General features: G+C 42.6%; 2 protein-coding genes across 2 annotated transcripts in view; one reads left to right on the top strand and one right to left on the bottom strand.

Annotated features, from left to right (window-relative positions):
- The first annotated feature begins 3517 nt into the window (after positions 1-3517).
- LOC106837156 (another transcription unit protein-like) lies at positions 3518-7129 on the top strand. Its single transcript, XM_014850546.3, has 3 exons — positions 3518-3979; positions 4894-5062; positions 6937-7129. Exons 1-3 carry the CDS (start codon positions 3521-3523, stop codon positions 6990-6992), a joined length of 684 nt encoding a protein of 227 aa, XP_014706032.3. The 5' UTR covers positions 3518-3520; the 3' UTR covers positions 6993-7129.
- A 1944-nt stretch (positions 7130-9073) lies between these two features.
- The window catches only part of TMOD3 (tropomodulin 3), an 80699-nt gene continuing 72970 nt past the window's right edge, over positions 9074-16802 (bottom strand). Inside the window, exon 10 of the mRNA XM_014850517.3 lies at positions 9074-14122. Coding sequence (XP_014706003.1) covers positions 14088-14122 — 35 coding nt within the window. The 3' untranslated portion in view covers positions 9074-14087. The remainder of the gene's footprint in view (positions 14123-16802) is intronic.

The following is a 16802-nucleotide window of genomic DNA, read 5'->3' on the forward strand; positions in this document are numbered from 1 at the left end:
TAGTAGTCACATTTGGATTTCACTTCAGGTGATATGTTTTAAAATCAAATTTCAAGAAAGTACAGTAATTTGCACACTGCCTTGAAGTTTTACATGAAGTTATTTGTCCACTGTGATTTTTTTAGCATCTTGGTGCATGTTGTAAAGATTATTTTATAGTATTAATCATAGTCATTACTAAGTATGGCTGATACGACATTAAAAAACAATCTTTAGACCTTTTGATCCTCAGTATTATGAAGATGAATTTGCAGATGAGAAAGTGCTTGATGAGGAAGATAGAACCAGGTTAAAATTAAAGGTACCATTCCACACTTTATTCTTTTTTTTCTTTTAAGTTTTTCTTTTTATCAAGTGAAACACAAGGATAACAACTTGAGATGAGCTTATGAAATGCTCTTTTATGTTGACTATTCAATCGACAAATGACTGTTTAGAACAAGGCATTAAATGTCTTTTCAGAATACTTCGTTTTGCAGTTGTAGTTTTTCAACAGAAGTAAAGATAAAAATTCTTGAAAATTGTTAGCTCCTTCCTTCAGGATAAATGAGCGTGTGGCTGAGTATATGGAGCAGCCTCCACGTTTGATAGTGGATAGGTCCAAGCACCTTCCCACAGCAGAACTATCTCAGGCTCTTCGTGGAAGTTCAGAGTATGCATGAATAGAGGCCTTGTAGTTCCACGGTCCCTCCCGAGCAGGCCTGGGATGGCAGAGCACTACCATTGCCTTCTCAGGGATGTGCCTTCTTCATATGAGCCTCTGCCCGGGCCCCCAGTGGTGGCAGTGGGCAAGATCCCTGTTTATCCTCCTTTTGTGATTTGGAGTTCCCTATCATGTGGGTAGGGTAAATTTGAACTAAAAAACAGGGCAAAACACAAGTCTCAGGTTTTAATTTGCTATTAATTACTTAATTGTTTCTTCTTTTTTTTTTTAATTTCATGCCCAGAGCCTCCCTGTCTTACTAGGCCAATGGGCACTTTTCAGTCCTTCTGTCACTGGGTTCACACCCCCTCAAGGGGCCCTGCGATAGGCTGAGGTCTCCATCTTAAATGCCCACCTCGTGTGGACCCAGAGCCCGATCCTCTCTCCTATGGCGCTCCTACTGTGTCTGATAACCCTTCCATCCTGCACCGTATTTAGCTTCTGTTTCCACTGCCATGAACTGGAGCTCAGAAAAGATTTAAACAAAATGTCTGGTTAGGTCAGCCAATATCTCTGGGTATTTGTAGTAGGAGGGTTTCAGTGTTGCCTACTCAGCTATTTTTTTTATAAGCTTATTCTATCACGACCTGTGAATTCTTGGTACATGATTATAAGTCACTTGAGGGAAAAAAGAACATGCGGTTGGTTATACTGCTTTTCTAATGCCTTTGTGTTTTGAACCAGGTAGAAAACACTATACGCTGGAGGATGCGCCAGGATGAAGAAGGCAATAAAATTAAAGAAAGCAACACTCGGATGGTGAAGTGGTCAGATGGAAGGTGAGCCCAAAATGCCTGCAGAGGGTCAAACTACCCAGAGCGAGGCTGGGGAGGAGTGAAGTTCTCTCCGTAGGATCTTACTTTGGGGTCATCTTTCGGTAAAGAATTGACAAAATCCAGGCCTCTCGCATTACCTGGGAAACTTGAGAGAAATAGACAGGGTTGAGGTCACACTGCTGCGCTGGTGGGAGGCTTTCAAAATGGACCCCAGGCGTGATCAGGTTCATGGGGTCTACCTTATTGGGGTGAAAGCATGGTGTTAGATCCCAAAGTTGAGCTATTTGATATTATAAATTGATGTTTTTGAAAACAGTTTCTGTTTTACTAATAAAGTGGTAGAGATTGGGAAAATGACAAAATTCTGTTTGAAGTTGACAGGAGGATGGATTTTACCACCTTTTACTTTGAGGGGCGAGAGGCTGGTTATTGACAGTGTCTTTTCTTTGTCTTGTGAGTTCAGCACAGGGACAGTGTCCTGCATTCCACAGCGTCTTAAGTAAAGCTAACAGGGTGGAACAGAAGCTGTAGGATTCATTAAATATCCAGCCCCGTAACTGAACCGTTTCTCATTTCCAGCCTGTCCCTCCATCTGGGCAGTGAAGTGTTTGATGTCTACAAAGCGCCACTGCAGGACAATCACAGCCACCTGTTTGTCAGAGAGGACACTGGTCTACAGGGACAAGCCGTGTTTAAATCCAAACTCACCTTTAGGTAAGCATTCATATTGACTGGTTGTGCCTTGCCGGTAAAGAGCAACAAGGCAGAGAGGTTGTGCCAAATGCCCCACTCAGCCCTGGTGGACGTAGTGTGGAGGTGCGGCTCACTAGGGACCACGGTCTGGTTCCCATACTATCTTTTCCCCTTTACTACACGCTGCTGTTCCTCAGGGAGCCAGTCACGCTATCAGAACCCACCTGAGACCGCACCATGAACCAGAAGCAGGTGTCTTGATGTACATTGATCAGCGCACCTGGTAGGAGGCCCAGAAGAATCGTCTGTGCCACTCTGCTGGTCGGCGTGTCCCTTCCCTGTAAAGAAATCTCCCTGGGAAGCTGCCGGCCCTGAGAAGGCTGCGGTGTGTGCACGCAGTGGAGGAGAGGGAAGAGCTAGCTGATGTGACAGCTGTGGCCTGAGCCCAGTGCTGCGCGCATCCGCATCTGTGCTGCGGCCCCTTGTCTGCGCGCTGCCCGCTCCCCTTCTCCGCAGGGCCTCCGTCTGAGGGACCCAGCGCTGCCGTCCTCCATGCGGCCTTCCTGGAGGAGTGGAGCCCTTGAGACGCTGCACCACTGTGCACAAGGTTTCTTTTCGGGGTCAAGGAAATGTTCTAAAATCAGATTGTGGTCGTGGTTGCACAACTTTGTAAATTAAAAAAAATCATTTCCTTGTATGTTAAAAGGAGTGAATTTTATGGTGTGTGAGTTATGCTCAGTAAATGTCTTGGTCTGTCTTAGAGACTGTGGCGAACAGCTCCGAGGCTGTCTCCTTCTGTTTGTGTAAGCCTCAGCAAGAGTGTCAGTCTCACTCGCTTTTCGTTTCCTTATCTATAAGATGGAGATAATAACGTTTACCTCACAGGGATGTTGCCTCAATTAAGGCAAATAATACAGAAAACGTCCTGTAGTGCAGAGACTGGCACAGTGAAAGCTGCTCAAATCCACCCTCTTAATGGTTCTTCTAGAATCGCATCCTGCAAGATCATCGGTTCCAACCATGCTTTTCTGCACTGTGTGCCGTGCTGCACACTGAGATGACATTTGACTACCCAGCATAACTTACCCCCTTACGTCCCATCTCTCTGGCCTGGGCTCTCCTGAGGATCATCCTTTCCTCTCTCTGATGTACTTAAAATCCGCCTTCCTTGAGTCAGGAACCAGTGCTTTTTGCCCTGGGGCCTCCTGTTCTGTTATTGTCCCCCTGGGCTGTCATGAGGTACCCCTGCTACTGTGACCTGCCTCCTTGCTTTGACCTTCCAATTTTATTCAGACTCATCTTTAGCTCTTAACTTGTGCCTTCCGGCCTCTGCGCTACCCTCACGGAAATGAGAGTTCATAGCCCTTCTCTTCTCTCTCTGATTGCAGTCAGAGGTTTTCCTTGCAAAAGACCTTGCCCCTGCCACCTGCCTCCGCCTTCCGTTGCACTCCCACCTCACTGCCTCAGCTTTCCCCGGGACGTGGGGCAGAGGGAGGAACCTCTCGGGGCACCAGAGAAGGAGGAAGGTGCAGAAGTGCCAGGACCCGTGGCTGTACCTCCCTGCTCTGCTCAAGGGGAAGTGGTCCTTATCCATGGATGTTTGCTGTTGGGATGGATGACTGCCTCCAAATGTTCTGAGGAAACAGTGAGAGATTTTTGTCCATTCCCTGGCAGACCTCACTCTACAGACAGTGCCACACACAGAAAGATGACCCTGCCACTTGCTAATAGATGCTCAAGGACACAGATTAGAATCTTACCAATGGCCGGTCCTGATCCCGAATGCCATCGCACGGAAATGATTAAGGTATGTTGGCTAAGCTTTAGCCTGGGATTTTTTGGGATATAAAGAGCTGTGCTTTCCAGAATATTAACTCACCATTTCTTATTGCCACAGCCATTTTATTTCTTGTGATTATCAGGGAGCTCAGTTCACTTTCTAAGTGTGTGGTTAACCACAGTAACGTCAATGGCTGCTGGTGAGATATAGCAAACCAGACATGCAGCTGCTGTCTCTCCAATCTATGAGATTTCAGAAGAAAACTGATCATTTAAAAAATGTAACTTTTGACAGGTATCATAAAACCTTGTTAGCCAGATAGGACGTGATATACAAAGGTGAAAAGGACATTCCTGACTCCTTCAACGCTGGCCTGCCTTGTGAACCCCAATGTGTGGAATGCCAGGCAGATGGAGAGAAATGGAGTCTACTCTGGGTCTCAGGGAACCCCTGCTGTCGTCAGGAGCCATGGGGTGCTCTCTGGATCACGGGGCCCAGACAGGAACATCTGGGCACCATGGTAGTTTGGTGGAACCTGGGCAAGTCGGGTGTTATCCCGGGAGAGAACAGAAACGGCCTCCCTCAGGCGTCCGCTGGGCATGGTTGGCCTTCCTCAGGCTGGTCGCTGCTCTCTGGGCTCTGAGTGGCCGCATGGCATTCACTGCAGCTCTGGAGGCCGGGCCTGGGCCTGTTCTGATGGGCGGTGAGTGGGAGGGAGCCTCTGCCGCTTCCCCCGTGTGTTGCCTTCACACTTTGGAACTAAACAAGACCGTCACTGCGTGTGGTACCAGGTGTGGAGTGGAGAGAAGTGGGCTCTGAAGACAGGAAATAGGTGGTGTCCTGGGCCAGGTGTTTACGTGTTCTTGCTGGGAAAAGTAGGTGCACGTGGGCGCTAAACTAGTTCACTTGTGAAGTTAAATAGTTTGTCTGCTTCTTTACAGAAAGAAGAAGAACGTCTGAGAGCTTCTGCTCACCAGGAGACAGTCCATCCGCGGGCGAAGCAGACCCAGCAGGGGCCGAGTGTCCCCTACCAGGACCCCAGCAGTGACGAGGAGGAGGAGGAGGAAGGCGACGAAGCCGTTAAAAACCACGACCCAGGGGAACTCCGAGGTGAGTCGGGTGGAGGTGCCATGTCACCTCAGGGCCGCGGGCCCGCTCTTGCTCTGACAGGCTCTGACTCCCTGCCTGCTGTTGTTTACTTGGGACAACAGTACATTTTCATTTTGTTGTTGTTTGGGCCACTTTCCCACAGAAAAACTTAGTTGGGAAAGTAAGGCACCTGCAAATAAAATCAGTTAAGTAATTTATGTCCTTTTGGTGGAAAATATGTGATAGGCAGTTTACCTGCTTGCATAATTAAGGACCCAATATTTAAACTTTGTAGTTTTTAAAAAATGTGTGCATGAAGCTTCTTGGGTATTTAAAAGTGATCACACAGTCTATCTGAGAACAAAATCAAATTTAAGTCATTGCAGTATGTCCAAAAGTTATACACACCTTCTCATCAAAACTTAAAAAAAAAAAATTGTTGGCTCCTCTAGGGCCCACCTGGTGGTGTAGTGGTTAAGTTTGCGTGCTCTGCTTTGGTGGCTTGTGGCTCCTGGGTTCAGATCCTGGGAGCAGACCTACACACTGCTCATCAAGCCATGCTGTGGCAGTGTCCCACATACAAAATAGAGGAAGAGTGGCATAGATGTTAGCTGAGGACCAATCTTCCTCACCAAAAAATAATAATGATAAAAACATTATTGGTTCCTCAAGGAAAAATGTATGGTGGAAAGTAACAATATTCAGCAGAAGAAAAATTCAGGAATAAACAGGTCTTCATCTTTGAAGGTCAATCTCATGTCTCAGGTTCCTTTGCTTTCAGACAATCTTGAAGGACCAAAAAAGATAAGGCTCAAAGATTACTGAGAGCAAAGAAACTCACCAGTGATGAGGTAAAACCAAATTTATTCCATTCTAAGGGATTTGCCCTGTACCCGGGAGCCAACTCCTGGAATGCAGAGGAGCTCACAGCTCAGGGACACAACAGATGTCTACACATTTCGCTGAAACTCAGTGAGATAACTGCAGTGACAGGACTAGGATGGTCCCTGAGGAGGGTCTGACACCCGTGCTCGTGTGGGTGTTGGAAGGCTGTTCGGAGAAGGTGACCACACTGGGTGTTGAAGAAAGTGTTAGCACGCAGGGTACACTGGCCAGGGTGGGCATGCCAGGTGGATGGAAAGGCCTGTGAGAGAAGGCACAGGGCCCTGACACACCAAGGCCCCACTGGAGAAGGACAAACAGTTCAGTGTGGCAGAGCGAGGGGTCTGTCTGGTGCATCGTGGTGCTGGGAGTCTTTATTGTCTGGATCCAATGGTAGTTGAGGGTTATTTTATTTCTATGTCATTAAGATAGTTTTCCTTTAATTATTTCCTTTTCTACTTATAAGACCACAAGGGCAAAGAAATTTTAAGTCTCATTAGACATGAATCACCATTATTGCCCATGCGTCGTGTTAAGTCACTCAGCGCTTCACCCTGGGTTTCAGAGACGGCGGCGAACGTCGCAGTAGCAGAAATGTTCAATTACGCATTGGTCACCTGTGTAAGAGAGGCATTAATTTTTCATATAAAAAACTATATTTAAAACTTTAAAAGCATCCTGAAAAAGCACACAGAACACAAGCAGTCCTTTTTGAAAATGGACGGGCTCTAAAATATGGAATTTTAGGTAGAGAAAGTCAAGTACTGAGCAAGCAGAGGAACGTGTCTCAATTCAGATGCTGGGAACGTCAGTCAGCAGAGTGAGAAGGCCTCATCCCTTGGGCCCGGTCGCTCGCTGCCTGGCTTCTAGCGACAGTGTCTGCGGACACGGGTCACCGCTGGGGGTCGAGTTCTAGCAGGCAGGGCTGGCTCCCCGTCAGCTCAGAGCGCCTTGAGCGAAAGTTCCAGAAATTTTCCATATAAATTTTACACCTTCTCTATTAATCTTTTCAGGTGGCGAGCCCTCCAGAAAGAGGAAAGTGGAGGGGGAAGAGGAAGAGGACGACTGAGGCAGAAAATGTGCCCTCACTGGATATCTTGTTCTCAACAGTTTGTTTTAAAACAATGAAATGCCTTGTTTTGACTGAAATGAACTGAGTTGCTTTGGCATCATCCTAATTGTGAATAAAATATGTTCAGAAGCAAGTCTGTGGTTTAGAACATCCATTTCTCCCAAACGAGAAGTTTATTTTGATAACTTTGCTCTGGGTCTTCGGGGTTCATGCATTCCTGCTGCTCTGCCCTACCCTGTCCCCCTGGCCCCGCCCAGGTGAGCTGAGGTCCAGCTCAGGTATGACCTCCTCCAGGATGTCCTCCCTGACCTGCCTAGCTGGGTTTGGGGTCCTTCTGTGCTGTCATCTCCGTTGGCATGGTGCTAACTTTCCCGTGACCACATCGCCCTGCGACTTTGTCAGAGCAGGGCAGCATGGGAGGGCTGCCTGGATGCGGGGCGCTCTGCCACGTGCTGCACAGGCCTTACCAATTCTAAGCCTCAGAACAACTTGAGGGGCAGGTGCTATTATTCCCATTTTACAGACGGGGAAGCTGAGGTTTAACAAACTTAAGACCTCTGTCCAAAACTTTTTCTTCTCAAGTGAAAAAACAAGCATTTTTGAGACAAGGGTCAGGATCTTAGATGCACAGCAGTCACAATGCTGAGAAGGTACATCAGTGACCTTACAGAGAAAGACACCCAAAATACCCCCGAGTTATCAGGAGAAGAACAGTGGGAAACCAAATACTAGAGGTGACTGCTAGCTTTGTGGCTGGCGCAGTAGCAGGAACCTAAGAGGGCACTCTAGTCAATGTCTACTGAGCGAGCAGACCAATGGTCTAACCTTGGGCAAGTTACTCTACTGCTCTGAAGTCAGTTTCCTCGACTCAGTGGGGTCTGGGCTTGACCATGTAAATCCTTCATGATTTAATGTTTATACTTTACCTCTGAGAGTTGAATACTAATTAGACATGTTTTTAAATATGTTTTATTGTTAAATAGAAATGGTCAAAGAAAAAGAGATGGCCCATCATCTCGCCACGCAGAAAACCCAGATTTAAAGTGTATTTCCCTCCCTTTTATACTTTTAAAGTGTAATTTTATAGTCGTGTAGTAAACACATCCATAATTAGCACCAGCTCCTGAAAAGCAAGTTAGACGCATCCAGGACACTGCGAGGTACGAGCACAGTGGGATTGTGAGGTCGGCCCCCCTCATGGGGGCTGCTGGCCCCGAGGCTCTCCTCCGTCTGCAGAGGGGACAGGGGTGGGCGAGTCGGGCTGGGACCGCCAGGCCCTCAACCCTGCGGACAGGCGGGAGAGCGAAATGTGTGAAGGACAAAAGATGTTTGGTGATTTCAGACTGACTTGTCGTCAGCCACCCCGATTTTTTGGTACCTAAAAGAGCAAGGTGTCACTGGGCTAAGCATGATGGCACCGTCCCCATGGCCACAGTTGCTGGCACCACATCCACTCGGACTCATAGGAGCTGGAGTCACCTGACAACGCCAGCACCTAAGCCTGAGACTCACCCAAGGGGACAGACAGACATCAAGGCTTCCTGTACGTGAATGTACGCCCAACAGCCATCTTCGAAGGCCAGCCAACATTAAAGACTCACGGGGAATTTCTTCATTCCTTTGTTTCAGAACTCTAAAGATTTTAAATTATTTGAACTTATCTCTAAAAGTTTCCTCAACCCCATTACACGTTTCACTGATTTTCTCTTTCGGTTGGTGGGTATGGCTGATTGATAAGAGATGGCTTCGCTTTACTGTAAGAATAATCTCTAGTCCGTTGGCAGGACTGGCTCCCATCGGGTCGGGAATGGGCTGTATGACAGGAGCCGTTTCTTCACATTTGTCGGTTCAGTTCAATTTTGTGGACAGCCCTGACCGAGTGCTGATGGTATTAGATCGAACCATACGAAATTACTGTTTTTATGGGTAAAATTATGGTCAAGTATTGACAATTTTATATGGCTTAAAGGGTGGGACAGAATAACTCAGAAATTAATAAGCTTGTTCTTGAAGAGCTATGTAAGGAATGAACTTCAGAACGTAGGAACTAAAGGGATTTTTCAAAAAGTCCAAGTGCATAGGATATTTGATAAACTTTATTGAAATTATTTATTCCAGTATGAAGTGGTAAGTTCTAAATGCCAATAGTACATATTCTTCAAAAGGAACTTCACTGTGTTATTATGAACCAGGTTAATAATATTTTGTAATATTTAAATATCAGTATTATAAAATTCACTGCTTTTATATTTATAAAAACTGAAAAAATAGAGCATTTACAGCATTTTGGATATTTTAGCATTAAAAAATGTACTTAAATACCTGATTTCACGTGACAGAGAAAGATGCATTGTTACAAAGGTGATTTTCAACATAACCAAACATAACTAAAACCAAATATAATTCATCCAAAAGACTGGAAAAAAATTAAGTGGGCATTTATTTGAAATTACAAAAGTTTTTATGTGTGTGCAAGTGTATGCATGCAATTTTTTCTTACAAATTTTTACAATTCTTAAGCAGATAAAGCTAAAAAGTTGTAACAGCTGAATCAAAAACTTTATCTTTTTGAGTGAAGGTGAAATTTCAACTCCCAAAAATTGCCATGCATACCCACCAAGGAGAATCCAGAATTTGTTCTTAAACCTTACTCTCTGAATGTGTAACTATGGGCTACAATATCTGACAGAAAAATTTTAGGCCAGTCAATTGCTTTGCAGCAATGAAAACATCCTGACAGTCTGTAGAAAAGAGAATTAAACCTTACGTGTGTGGACTCTAAGGGTGTCTGATTACCCTAAAATTGTATGAGCTTGTACAGTGATGTTAAGAAAACATGGCTGGTGGTGTTTTACAATCGATTCTTTTCTAGCCACTAGAGTAGGTGTCCTAAGGAAAATTCTGTATATGTCAACCAAGACTAAAATACTCATTAATGGCTTACAAGTCGTTTACTTAGTAATGTCTTTTTTCCTAGGTAAGCCCTAAGATTGGCTCCTCTGAATGATCAAACTGCAAGTTAGAGTTTAATAAAATGCTCCAAATGTTTTATCATAAAAATTTTCCAATTTGTTTAGTTTTTCTAGGGGAGGATTTAGCGAACTGAATTATAATGCAGAAAAATCAATATGACACAGGAAGAATGACCAAATTAAAATGACAGAATATAAAAATCTTTGCTTATAAAGACAATTTTCTCAACCTAAAAATAATCAGTGAAGAGTTTCTTTGTTTGGTAAGCAAGTCTTATGATGAGAAATATCTAGAAACCGTGCTCAGTGAGAGCTCATGGAGAAGCCGGTTCTGTGGACATTCAGATCCGAGCGCGCACAGCCCTGGCCTGAGAGCAGCAGCAGGAGCTGCCCCGGCTCATGCACATGTTTGGGTCTCGCGGGTGCCATGTCTTCATTAAGACTATTCAAAAGTGAAGGGGCCTTGAGGGCATCAGGCTGAGCGAAATGTCAGACAGAGAAAGACAAATACTGTATGATCTCCCTCATATGAGAATCTAAAAAAACTGAACTCATAGAAACAGAGAACAGACTGGTGGTTGCCAAAGGCGGGGGTGGGGGGGTGGGGGGGGGGCGGCAGTGGGAGGTGGGGGCGGGTGGGTGAAGGGGGTCAAAAGGTACAAACTTCCAGTTACATGATCAATAAGTCGTGGGGATGTGATGTACAACATGGTGACTATAGTTAATACGACTGTACTGTATACTTGAGAATTGCTAAGAGTGTAGATCTTAAAAGTTCTCATCACAAGAAAAAAAAATTTTTTTTAACTATGTGAGGATGCTGACTAAACTTATGCTAATCATTTTGCAATATATACATATATCAAATCATTATGTTGGACGCCTTAAACTAATACAATGTTATATGTCAATTATATCTCAATAAAAGTAGAAAATTTTTTTTAAAAAAGTGAAGTGGCATTGTAATGAAAGAGCAAAGTTGGACAGTCCTGAACTTGCAGAGAATGGAAGTTGCTGTGGACTCTAGAAAAACCACGTTCCTCGGATCTGCTGGGAGGCAACGGGGGTTCGTGAGTTTATGAGGAAAAAGTGAGGCAGCCCTGGGAACTCAGAGCCGAAAATGTAAGATTTTATGAAACCTTGTGAATCTTTTCATCTTACTTTAATGGCGGCAAGGGTTAAATATAATGGACAAGAGAACATGACTAACATTTTATCAAAACATATTTTTTCTTTTGTAAGTTTTATTATGCCATGGGATCCCCTTTTTAAATGAAAACACACCAGATACTTCAATGAGCAAACAATTCACAAAGTTCTATTTACATGTAACTTTTCCAGAGCACACCTACTGTGCAAAGCAAGTGTGTGGGTTATTTCATTCAAATCACAAGAATTTGCAATTTAATGACCAAGATAATTCTCCCTGAAATCTCTAACAACCTGCTAATTTTTTTAAACACAAAATGTTTATTCGGTCTTTTAAATGACAGGCACCCTTAGAAAATGTATTTCACTTTAGATTTCTACTAGGTTTTAGCTACAAGTCTATAGCACCAAAATCCATTTTAATAATATCAATATTAGTTATTAATATTGATTTTTAATACATACAATTTCATGTAGATATACTGGAAAAATGAGAACTTCAGACAAATATGAATATCAAATTTTATAAAATGGGAAATTAAAAACAGCAATTTAAAAATGGAAAGAACATTCTTTGATTAGATAAGCAGATAAGTTTAAGTTGATTAGACTACAAAACTTAAGGTCTTAGAAAATCTTTGGTTTAAAAATCAAGACTATTTCACAACCCTAATCTATTATAAATTTTAGAGTGATATAGAAATACTGAAAGTTATAGAAGGTTATAAGGTGCCAGATTTTTAAAGATCAAAGTAAACACCAGTTTTCTCCCTTGTAATTACAATTCTTGAAAGATTTTCTGTACTCAATTGAATGAATGTTCATCTTTAAAGTTATTTATGAAGAAATCTTTTCTTCAATTATATAATGAAGTATCGTAGCTCAGAACTGGAATGGTACAAGCAAAACATTCAACTTCTTCACACTTTGATAAATAATAAGTGAAAAAGACATTATCAATAAGTATGACACAATTCTAGGGAGGGTCCCACCTACTTATTCTTAAAAAATTATGAGAGGAAGGGGTAACATTACTTAATTTATTGACTTACAGGACAGTGCAAGCAAGGAAGCCTTGCTCAGTGTGTAATGGAAGCCTTACAGACCTGCCATACTCGCTCCCCACCCTGCTGGAACCGTGCAGTCTCTAAAACCAAGTGCATTTCCAAAGCTGTATGTGAAAAGAAGAGAGAGAGAGAAAGAGACACTTGCTAATTTGAAAAAAAAAAACAAAACAAAACCAGTGACCTGTAACTGAAAGGGAATAGTGCAAAGTCAATCTTTGGCCCCTTTAAAAATACTGGATACTGATTCAAAAAAACAAATACACCCAGTTCTTATGAGGGCAGCGTTTGCCCATTAAGAAGGCTTATTACCGTCGTACACAAGAAGGTGCCTAGCTCATTAGAGGAGCTGTCCAGCCCAAGCTGAAGGAGCTGACATTTTGTAATTCAATTTCATAAAAGTTTTTAAAAAATTGACAGCAGACCTCTCCCCTACTCCGAAACAAGATTCTTCCCTCTAGAAAAATCCCCCTTGTAAATGATACAGCCAGGACTGAATTTTTGAGGCCAGGATTACTCAGATTCCTTCCCCCTACCCCGGCCCCAACTTCTGTAGCCCTGAAGCCTCTGCCAGCGCCTGCTCCAGGGGCCGCCCTGAAACAGGGCATGAATACAGAGGTCCAAATCCTCTCTTGCCCTCGGTTCTGGAGGCAGTCTTCCCACCCGCTGGTCAACTGTCCCCTTATTTTAATACTTTGACCAATAGGAAGATAACTTTTGTTATGAGAAATTACTCTTATACAATATGGGCAAAAAAGTACAAGATGAAAGGAAACAGATAATAAAAATGAGATTTATGAACAATAACAATTTCCTTACTGGTTGGAAAATTTGTAGTGAGTGGCGATTAAATACCGTTTCAGGAATTCTGCATTGCATATGGGAACTTCCCACTATACTGTGCAACACTTAATTTATACTCATGGCATTTTCTAAGTTACTTCACAGTAACCATCAGTTTAAATGACCGTTTTGCATGCTCCTCAGACTAAAACTCCATCGTGTTTATTATCTTTGATTTCATGTGTTTAATAACAGTTTTCTTTTCTCTTTTCCTCTAAGGAACTGACAGTTGGCTGTATGCCTTTTGCAGGCAGGGAAATTGCTTTCCCACTCAGATGCTCGTTCTATCAGCTTTCACAAAATTACTAATGCCCACATTATTCAAATAAAAAACTGTGATAAATTTAGACATACGTATACTTTTGAACAAAGCATGGAACCTGGCCAAGCTGACAACTTTGTTGAAAACAACTCTAGGTGTTGCTGAGACACATTGACAAGGGCAGTAACCTGGAATGTGCAGAAGACCCTTTTCTCTGTCCTTGAGATCTGCTTTTCCTCCTAAACAAATGACCAGATTTTGAGTCATCTGTTTTAAAATTCTGGTATTTTGCTTTCTGGATGGAAGCAAAAAGCACACTCTTGCCAAGTTTGTGTGTTCTAAAACATGGAAAAGTCTCCATGTCATGGAATAAGGAAAGCTCTGACGTGGCTTGTACCTAAGAGGTGCAACAGCAGTTCTGACATCCGCAATGTCCCTTTTTGATTTAAAAAAGATTGGTCCTTAAAATCTTCATATTATTCTGCAGAATGCAATTCTACAATTGCATTTTTTTAACCCAAGACTCATGATAAATCATTCAATTAAGCTAAATTAAAATTGATTTTCGCAGAAAGTAGAAATAATGCTTTAAAATACAAAATATCATCTACTTTTGATTTTACAATTGGAAACTGGTAACAACTTAAACTAGAAAAAAGATACATGTAGTTTAAAAAAAAAAAAGAAAAAGAAAGATTTCCAGTCTTTTCCCTTAGACCTAGGAAAATTTTACATCTGCTATCGCCAACACAAGCCCTCGGTGACCTTTCGAAGTCTTCCAAAGACTACAGCTTGGTGGCATTTATTGGTGGTCTCCTTCAACTCGTCTCTTGCGAACTACGAGAAAAATAAAAGAATGTTAGAAATCCCTGTTAGTTTGTACAATGTTAACTTGCTTGTAACAAACAAGTTTCTGTATAATCCAGTTACAGTTGTACAAAAATGAAATGTCCGTTTCTAGTCCACATGGCCATTAAAATAAAAAATTCACATCCTTGGAGAAAAGGGAACCCTCATCCACTGCTGGTGGGAATGCAAACTCACGCAGCCACTATGGAAAACAGTATGGAGATTTCTCAAAAAATTAAAAATAGAAATACCATACGACCCAGCTATCCCACTACTGGGTATTTATCCAAAGAACTTGAAATCAATAATTCAAAAAGATACATGCACCCCTATGTTCATTGCAGCATTATTCACAATAGCCAAGACGTGGAAGAAACCCAGTGCCCATTAATGAAGGAATGGATAAAGAAGATGTGGTATCTACTTAGAGCAGAATACTACTTAACTATAAAAAAGGACAAAATCGTGTCATTTGCAATAACATGAATGGACCTTGAGGGTATTACGCTAAGCAAAATAAGTCAGAGAAAGACAAATACCATGTGATTTCACTCATATGGGGAAGATAAACAAACACATAGAAAGGAGAATAGATTGGTGGTTAACAGAGGGGAATGGGGTGGGGGAGGGCAAAAGGAGTAAAGGGCGTATGTGTATAATGACATGAAAACTAGACTAATGGTGATGAACATGATGCATTCTATACAGAAACTGAAATATAGTGATGTACACCTTAAATTCACACAATGTTGGAGCCAAGGAGGTGGAGCAAAATGGCGGGGTGAGCTGACCCAGGACTCTCTCCCTTCCAAAGTACAACAAAGGACTGAAAAAAACACCTGAATTTTAGCTAATGAACCTAATGCCAGGACTCAGAGACCTACAGTATCAAAAGACAGAGGACGGAGCCCCTACTGCCCACCTCGGAGGAGCTGGAACCGGGTAGGAGAGAACACCGCTCCATCCCCTAGAAACCAGGATTGCTGCGTGGGTCCGGGAAGGAGTGGGGGAGGGGCTGTGTGACCAGGGGATTGTCTAGGACTCCTGTCGCTGGTACAGCGGAAACCTGCTGACAGGGGAAAGCTTCCGTGCGCGGGGACCTCATAAACCCAGGGCCCCGGGAGACCAGAGAACAGAACTGATCGAATCCAGATCAGTGTGCGAGAGAAGCCACCCGTGCCCCAGCAAAGAGCACTGGGTGCTGCCATCTTGCCCGAAGGCGGAGAGCTCAGAACGTGTGGCATTCGACCCCCATCTAGTGGCGACAGGCTGTAACTGCAACTGAATTCTACCACCATGTGGAAAAAACCATCTAGCAATTTATAAAAGCCCCAGACCAGAAGGAAAACAATAAAAACATAGAATTAAGTCCTGAGGACTTGGAATTAGGTAAACTAAGTGAAAATGAGTTCAGAGCAGCTACAATCAAAAAACTCAATGAGGTAGAGAGAAAGATAGAGAAACAAGCCGAGTTCTGGAGTTACTTCACAAAAGAGATTGAAATTATAAAGAAGAATCAAACAGAATTACTAGAGATGAAAAACACAATGGACCAGATAAAACAGAATACAGATTCCCTGAATGCCCGGGTAGACTCCATAGAAGAGCAAATTAGCATAATTGAAGATAGACAGGCTGAATAGCTCCAGACAGAAGAAGAAAGAGAACTAAGGATTAAAAGGAATGAGGAAAGTATTAGAGAGATAGCAGATTCAATGAGGAGAAAGAATTTAAGGATCATAGGAATTCCCGAGAACGTGGAAAAGGAAAATGGAGCAGAAAGTATGCTTAATGAAATTACAGAAGAGAACTTCCCAAATCTAGGGATTGATGGAGAAATGTGTGTAGAGGAAGCTTTCAGATCTCCTAGATTTGTCAATGTAAAAAGACCTACTGCAAGGCATATAGTAGTACAAATGGCAAAAATGAATGATAAAGAAAAAATACTCAGGGCTGCAAGACAAAAGAGAATTACCTACAAAGGAACCCCCATCAGACTTTCAGTGGATTTCTCTGCAGAAACCTTACAAGTTAGGAGAGAATGGAGTGACATATTCAAAGCTTTAAAAGATAAAAATCTTCAGCCAAGAATACTCTATCCAGCAAGAATATCCTTCAGATATGAGGGAGAAATTAAATCTTTTCCAGACAAACAAAAGTTAAGGGAATTTGTAACCAAAAGTCCTCCACTACAAGAAATCCTCAAGAAGGCTCTCATACCTGAAAAAAGAAAAAAGGGAGAAAGGGGTCACAAACCACAGAGTAGGGAGACAGATAAATAGAACCAGAATAGGATAGCAAATATTCAACTGTAGCATTAGGATAAAGGTAAGGAAACTACCAAAGCAAAGACGATCTTATCACTCTAACTACAAACTCATAACACAAGTTGGAACAAGAAGTGAAAATAATAATTTAGGAGGGGAAGAGCAAAGGGACTAAATTAGTCTAGCCCAAGTAAGTAAGAGACCACCAGAGAATAGACTATATTATACATGAGATTCTAAATATAAACTTCAGGGTAGCCACTAAACTAAAAAACAGAACAGAGACACAAATCATAAATAAGCAAAACTCTAAGAAACCCAGCTTAAGAAATTGCAGTATCAAATGGGTAGGATAAAGCACATAGGAAGAGAAAAGCAGGAAAGCCAGATAATGAGCAACA

The sequence above is a fragment of the Equus asinus genome, chromosome 2 (genome assembly GCF_041296235.1).
Source record: "Equus asinus isolate D_3611 breed Donkey chromosome 2, EquAss-T2T_v2, whole genome shotgun sequence".
NCBI classification, from domain to species: Eukaryota; Metazoa; Chordata; class Mammalia; order Perissodactyla; family Equidae; genus Equus; species Equus asinus.